General features: G+C 32.4%; 1 protein-coding gene and 1 pseudogene across 1 annotated transcript; both read left to right on the top strand.

The window, feature by feature from the left end:
* Window positions 1–2,127: 2,127 nt before the first annotated feature.
* LOC104805571 lies at window positions 2,128–3,277 on the top strand (annotated as a pseudogene).
* A 2,440-nt stretch (window positions 3,278–5,717) lies between these two features.
* On the top strand, window positions 5,718–6,585 carry LOC104805572. Its single transcript, XM_010530184.2, has one exon. The coding sequence runs from the start codon at window positions 5,810–5,812 to the stop codon at window positions 6,344–6,346; it is 537 nt and encodes a 178-aa protein (XP_010528486.1). The 5' UTR covers window positions 5,718–5,809; the 3' UTR covers window positions 6,347–6,585.
* Window positions 6,586–7,644: the final 1,059 nt, after the last annotated feature.

Raw genomic sequence — 7,644 nt, forward strand, 5'->3', positions numbered from 1 at the left:
TATCGTCTTAACCCGGGAGCCAAATGAGTCGGCCCGCGAACCAAATATATAGATTTTAAAAATTAAATTTTTATACTAAAAAATATTTAAAAAATATTTAAAATATTTAAAGTATAATAAAAAAAATTTAACAAAAACAAACTAAATATGTAATAAAAATAAAATTTGTATATAAAAATATTTTAAAATATATTAAAATTTTAAAATTTAAAAAAAAAAATATTTTTTTCTGGTCCGCGAACCAGACCAGCTCGTGACGGACTGGCTCCCCTTGGCTCGTTTGGTCCGATTTTTTCTGGACTCAAATATTTTAAACCCGAGTCGAAAAATTATGGGTCGACTCGTTTTACACCCCTAATTTTTGACAATTTGGATAACCAAATAGAGAGATAAATAGTATTTTTATCGGCTCGTTTTACACCCCTAATTTTCTGGGCTAATTTTTGTCTTCGACATATGCAAAACCTTAGTTTTCAATGCTTTTTAAAATTTATTTATTTGCAATTAGAATATATATAATGGTAAAATCGTATATAAAAATTAAAATAAATAGTATTTTTGTAATCTATCCGGTAATTTGTTTTTGAACAATACAACCTTGTTTCCCAATCCGTTATCACGAAAATCTCGTATTATCTCCCAAATATATCAAAAATATTTGTGACCAATCTTATTTTTTTGTTATAATCCGAAAATTAACCGTATCTTTAATTCAACTACATCTCTCAAATTATTATAATTTGAAACCCATATGAATATATCTTCTTAAATGGAGATTTGAACCTGAGTTAAAAAGAAGTTTTGTGTACTTACCAGTTGAATCACCCAATTTTAGATTGAGCAATCCTATTTGCTACGTCGTCCTCCTTATTCTTCTTTAATTAACTTCTCCCATTCTTTTGTTTTTTTTCTTTTTGAAATGCGATTAGGATATAGAAGATGGAGGAGTAGGCCATGCTACCGGATCGGGTCGTGGTGGGTTTGGGTGACCCGGTTATGTACCAGCAGCAACCAACAATGACAGGTAGGGGGGGTGTTTGAGGAGGTTGCGTTGGTGATCTCTGAACCCTCACATTCACTTAGTGGGTTTCTTTGTTTCAGGTAAGCATCTGTCTTACTCTTTGGACCCCTCCCTTTGTCGTCTTTTTCCTTGCACACACACACACCTATGTGGACATACATACATATATACATACATACATGCATGCATACATGCATACATACATATATATATACATATGTGTGTGTATATGCATGCATGTATGTTTTCGTATGCATATCGAGTTTAATTGAGTAATTTCTAAAAAGTAACTAATGCGGTTTTCTGTGTGTAAATTAAGAGAGATTAACAAGTGTTTTTCACTTCACATTTAAGCAAAGTTAAAAAAAAAAGTCAGAGTTTGATGAAAAGTAATTCTCATTCATCAAATCAGATTAAGATGTTAGCGTATATATTTTCTCCTATTTTTTAGCGCGAGGAGGAATGGAGTCTATGTATTATTATTGTTTTTTTTTTTTTTGAAAATCTATGGTGTATTCATTCTTTAGCCTGTGTATTTTTTGTTTAAAAATCAACAATAATTTTTATATGGGCAAAATCCGAGGTGAATTGGTCCCTTTAATTTCAAAGTTATGGGTTCGAATCTCTTAATCTTTCTATCTGTGAATCTGTCAACTATTATACGAGAGCGGAAATTTACCCAATACACACCCGAAAGATAGTGACGGTGGATTCCGACATTATAAAAATAATAATAATGTTTATTTTTGTTTTTCAAACAAATGATTTGAATATATAGGTCAATACCAATGGGCAAACCGAATCACTCATCATTCAAACATTATACACACTTTTCTTTTAATTCAATGGAAAATCCATTATAAATATAAAAAAGGGTTTACATATAAAGATTAGACCATCCTTTTTCCATGCATGTGAGTAAGAAACGGCAAACACTTAAAAGCAAAAAAAGAAAAAAGAAAAAAAAAACACGCTGATCTGTCCCTCTTGTCTAAATTCTAAAAGCATATATTATTTTTTTCCCTCACCCGAAAATTCATTTTTTCCCCCCTTTATTTTTCTTCTTTTATTTTTTCCTTCTAAAAAAAAATTAAAATGGTTTCCCTATAAAAAAAGTTTAATCTATCCCTCCGAATCGGTCCATCTTATACCTTCTTCCACGAAAAAATCTCTTTCTGTTTCTCTGCAGAAACTTTCAAACATTCAAGAAAATCTCGGCATTTTCTTGGAAAATTTCCTGGATATCTGAAACCTTGCAATCCCCCCACAAAATTACAAAAGGGCCCATAGCATTTCATCGGGAAAACGAAAAAATGGCGGTGGAGCTTTTCTCGGAGAATTCCAGCATCAGCCCAAGAATCTCATTCTCCCACGATTTCTGCAACTCCGACGTCATACCGATCGAGCAACGTCCCTTGCGATCTCCGTCGTCGGCGTCGAAACCATCGAGTCACAACTCGAGCGTTGACTTTGACTTCTGCGTCGCTGTCGCCGCCGGCGAGAGCTTCGACCAGGCTTCTTGGTCCGCCGACGAAATCTTCTCCGACGGCAAGATACTTCCCACCGAAATAAAAAAGAAACCCCAATCCAAACCCGTGAAACCCGATCTGGGTCGACCCGGAACCCGGGATCCTCGACCGGGTCAGGCCGCGAAACAGGAGAAAAAGGGGAAGCTTGTTGTGATTGGAGACGATGACGATGGTGAAGACATCAGCATTCCGGCGGAGGAGAAGAGCAGTACGAGGTCGTTTTGGGGGTTCAAGCGGAGTAGCAGCTTGAACTGTGGAAGTGGATATGGTCGGAGTTTATGTCCGATACCGTTGCTGTCACGGAGCAACTCCACCGGTTCGACGTCGGCGAGCGTTAATAAGAAACCGAGCACGAGGAAACAGACAGAGCATGCGAACAATGGCGGGTTCCCAAAATGGCGGTTCAGGGATAAGGGTGAATCCTGTTCTGAATGTTGTTCCGTCTGGGAATCTGTTTGGTTTGGGTTCGATCTTTTCTGGGAGTGGCAGAGACAGGAACAAGAAGAGATAATGATTTGATCTGGTAATAAGAGATCTTATTTTTCTGGATTCAGTGGTTTATTCTTCCTCTTTGTCCTTCGTCTCCTTCCTTCCCTCTGCAAGCTCTGTAGATTTTCTGACAGTGTGCTTTGTGGGTCCCCACATGGAGTATTTTAGAATCTTATTGTGGTTTTAATTGATTTTTTTAGTTTTTTTTTTATAAATGTTAAATGGTTTCAATTACATATGCAGTACCGTTTACAGAGAATGCAAAATCGAAACTAATTTAATTATGAAATTTGATACGATTTAAAAAAAATACATTAATGAATTTGATAGAATATAAAAATATATAGGAAATTTATGTAAATTAAAATTTTACAATATAACTTTTTTAACAACAACAAGATCCAAATTAAATGATATCAAAACATCCTCAGTGTCTACCTTGGACATTTTACAGTAAAAACTGTTCATTTAACGAGAAAAGTGTAATATTCTGACAAAAGTTGTTGTAAACAAAAAAGATTATCCTGTTTGTTTAAAATTATTGTGCAAGGACGGTCCATCATAAAAAAAAAGTAATCTTTTTTTTTTAATGAATTGACGGATAATAATCAACTCTAAATTGTAGGATGATCTGATCATGTGCTGAAAGCTTTATAAATAAGATTTCAGCGTGATTTAAATCAAGGTATTTATTTCATAAAGACAATTAGGGAAAGTGGGACAAGACAAGTGACTTCGAGTGTGGCCTATTCGATCCTTTCCTTTTTTTAATTAATTATTTCTATATTTTTTTAATGTCTTTTTTGAATATTTGTCACATGGTGTGTATAGAAATTTGATGTGAATTATCGCAAAAGAAAAAGGATAAAAAGGGAAGAAGAAAAAAGGAAAAAGAAATATTTGACGTGAAGTCTACTTTTCTCTATTATCATGTGCCACTTATAAAGCTGGTCTTTTTTGTCATTCCAATTATTTCGTACAAATTATTTACGTACGAATTTCTTATTGTTAGATCAAATTATCTAAACCTAATTTATAACTTAAAACGGCTAATTTAGGATTTACCTTGCTCTGATTTCTAAATTATAAAAAAAATCGTTTTGTTATTTTAACTCCTACCGTCTTGTTGTTTACCAGAAAAATAAAAGTTTAAGTTACCAAAACTAAAACCAATCATTCCATCTCTAACTATATAAAACTAAAAACAATATAAATATTTTAATTACCTATTATAATTTTATTGTAACCATAACACTGTATTTATTGCCACCGGAAAACAAGTATCTCCAAACGTAAGAAGGGACATTTCATTCGAATTTTTCGGATTTTTTTAGAGATGTAATTGAATCAGAAATCTGGTAAATTTCTGGATTATAAAAAATATATCCAAATTATCACCTTTTATCGATTATAAATATTTCTAAATCATTATTGTCTTATTTAAAACCGTACATATATATATATATATATATATTCGATTATTTGTTCACCATATTCCCGTGAAAATCTATCTGTTGAATAATGTGGGATAAAGGATAAAATAAACATTTTAAATATATTCAAATATGTAACTAAAAATGACAATTGACTAACAATGATTAAATAAGAACAAGTATGAAGTCACCTTACCAACAAAAAAAAAGAACAAGTATGAATCGTTTGAAGGCAAGGGAGAATGGATCTCAAGAAGACAATGATGACAGAGCAAGTTGCCACATGCTTGTAGGTCGCACGGGAACACGCTTTAATCCTCTCCCCTCATCCTTGTCTCTCTCTCCATTTTTTGTTTTCGTTATTTTTTTAAAATTATTATAGTCAAATTAATTTTATTTTGGCCAAGGTGGGTAGATGAGTAAATACACATTAATAGAGAAAAAACGATTTTACTATGTTGAAACGTTTGAATCGTATATTGTAACTCCCTCCGTTTCAAAATGTTTGTTGTTTTAACTTATTTCACATTTTTTAAGAAATGAAAATAAAAGTCATATATACCCTTTATTTAATAATAAAAACAATATTATCATTAATAATGTATTGGAATTTGGTAAGGATAAAATTGGAAATTATTTAAAAAAAATGTATTGGAAATGTAAAATGACAAATATTTTGAAACATGGATAATAATCTAAAACTACAAATATTTTGAAACGGAGGGAGTATTTTTTTACCTTACGAGTTGAACGGTTTGGAAATGTGAGTCCACTTTCTCTCCTTTCAAAGTCAACAAAACTAAGTGCTATAGTCAAAGTCCTTCTCAAATCCAATAACCCAAAACAGTAATTTCCAAGTTTGATTTTTCGGTTTTATTTTTCAAAATTTTACTACGGAAAAAAACTATATGAATTACTTTACCCTTATCAATAATAACACAAATAATAAAAAATATTAATAAGATGAGACAAGTCTCGTTACTTATATAAAAAATACTTATTGTACTTGTAATGCAATTTTTACTCAATCTCTCTCTCTATACATATATATATATATATAATTTGTGTACATGGATTTAACAATTTGATTTATCATTGATCCTGTTAATGAAGTTAAAGGTGGTCAAATTATGCTATTTTTTTGTAATAATTAATTAGAAAGTTGTGAGAAAAATAATGAATATTGAAAGAAACAAAATATGACTTTTTTCAAGAATGTTTTAGTATATAATTCGCTGTATATATTTACTCTGTCACCTCTATATTTATTTACCTGCAATTTATCGAGGCACTCGTAAACAAGAGAGAAGAGAAACAAAAACAACTTATTATTCCACATGACGAACGACGATCATCTTCATCACCCTGAAGAAAAAATCCCCCTCCGATCAAACTCAACATGTCTGGATAACCCAAGCCCGGAATTCGACTTCCGATTCCGACAGAACTCGAAACAACGATTCTCTCACGCCGACGAGCTCTTCTCCGACGGCAAAATCCTCCCTCTCGCTCTCGGCTTCACCAGTAACGTCAGCGCTAATCCCGGCAAGAACACTCTCAAAACCCAGATTGATTCCGGCGAGAAGTGTCTCCGACAGCATTCTGACGCAGAGAATCTGAATTCCGGATGTGGGTTTTGGCTTACGAGGAGTAAATCTGTTGGGTACTGTCTGAGGAAGAAGAAGGGCGAATCTTTGACGTTCTTGTCGGATTATGGAAACGCTGATGCGAAGAAGAAGAAGAAGAGTTTGCAGAAGATGAGTTCTACCGAGAAGGCTTCGACAATGCTAAGCAATTACTCGTTAACTGTTCCTTTGGCAGACATATTTTGCTTCGGTTCTGGTTTTTCCGGTCCCAAAGGTCGCAGAAAATGAAAGCGAAGGGTCTTCATGATTCGCATTTTTCAAGTTCTGCTGCGAATGGATTTTTTTAGAAGTTAATTATCGCTGAAAAAAAAAGGAGAATCCAAGTCCAGTTTGTAATATCCAATGTGACATCGAATTATAAATATGGAATTTGTATAAAGTTATAGTGATACAAAATTGATTAGTGATCAATAATTTCAGACGCAAAATCTTTAATCCGTGTAGTTTCTCTGGGGATTTGCTGTTTTGTGTATATGTACTTAGTAAAAGAGTGTTGTGTTTTGCGCAATTGCTTCGATTTTCTCAAAGAATACGGAAGAGAGGGGCGATATTGTAATGAAAAAGAAATAAAGGGGTTAAAATGGAAAATAAAATAAGTACAGGGGCCATATCGAAATTAAGAAAGGAAAATTTTTGTGATTGAAGAGTTGTCAAAAGAAGTGGGTGGAGGATCCCAAAGGGAGACTTCTTTCCCAAACCTTTTAGGAGAGTCCAATGTAATCATAACAAGAAGATTAAACTTTTTAATTTTGATTAAAACGTAATTAGCGACCCTAATGAAGTCCATGATCCTCGGGCCTAAAGTATTGTTGAGAGAAAAAATATGTGAACCTAAATTATTTTTTTTAATGTTAACTATAGTGTTATCCGGTTGGATATGTATATTAAACAAATTATCGAATTGAATATGAAATAGTACAAAAGTGAAAAACAAAGTTTTTTTAAAATTAAATATTTTTAATAAGAAATGAAGTTAAAACATATTTGGGATTTATGAATTTCATTAAAATTATGAAAAAAATTAATATCCGTTAGTTAATTTTTATAACTAATAGTGCAACGATATTGTAAAAATACACAGCGATTTGACTCGATACATGCGCAATGAATTTAAATCAATTCATATTTTTAGCGGTGATATATGTAGAAAATAATGTTAAAATACTTTAAAAATAATCCATCAAAACTATTTTTTATGGGTATCTTTGAAATGTGTTTTCAATTTCAATATATTTTTAGATGCATTTTCGAGATCCTTTTTACAACAAAATGTTACGGTCCGTCATTGTTTTGACATATGATTTAGTTTTTCTTAGACAGTTGAAATTTTATTTGTTGAACCTTATGTTTAAATACAAAAAACTTAGCAATTTGAATGAATTTTTATTAAAATTTTAAAAGTAACGAAATGACACAGTTCACTCTATAATTCAAATACAAGACAAAAATGAGTGGCAGAAAAAAAAAATATTTGAAATTTGAGTAAGGTATCATTGGGTTCCAAAGCCTATCTGGTCCGTGACATT

Source organism: Tarenaya hassleriana, unplaced genomic scaffold (genome assembly GCF_000463585.1).
Source record: "Tarenaya hassleriana unplaced genomic scaffold, ASM46358v1 Cleome11, whole genome shotgun sequence".
Classification (NCBI taxonomy): domain Eukaryota; kingdom Viridiplantae; phylum Streptophyta; class Magnoliopsida; order Brassicales; family Cleomaceae; genus Tarenaya; species Tarenaya hassleriana.

Excerpts from the sequence above, each read along its gene's own strand:
- LOC104805572 (XM_010530184.2), top strand. The coding sequence starts at position 5,810 with ATGACGAACGACGATCATCTTCATCACCCTGAAGAAAAAATCCCCCTC.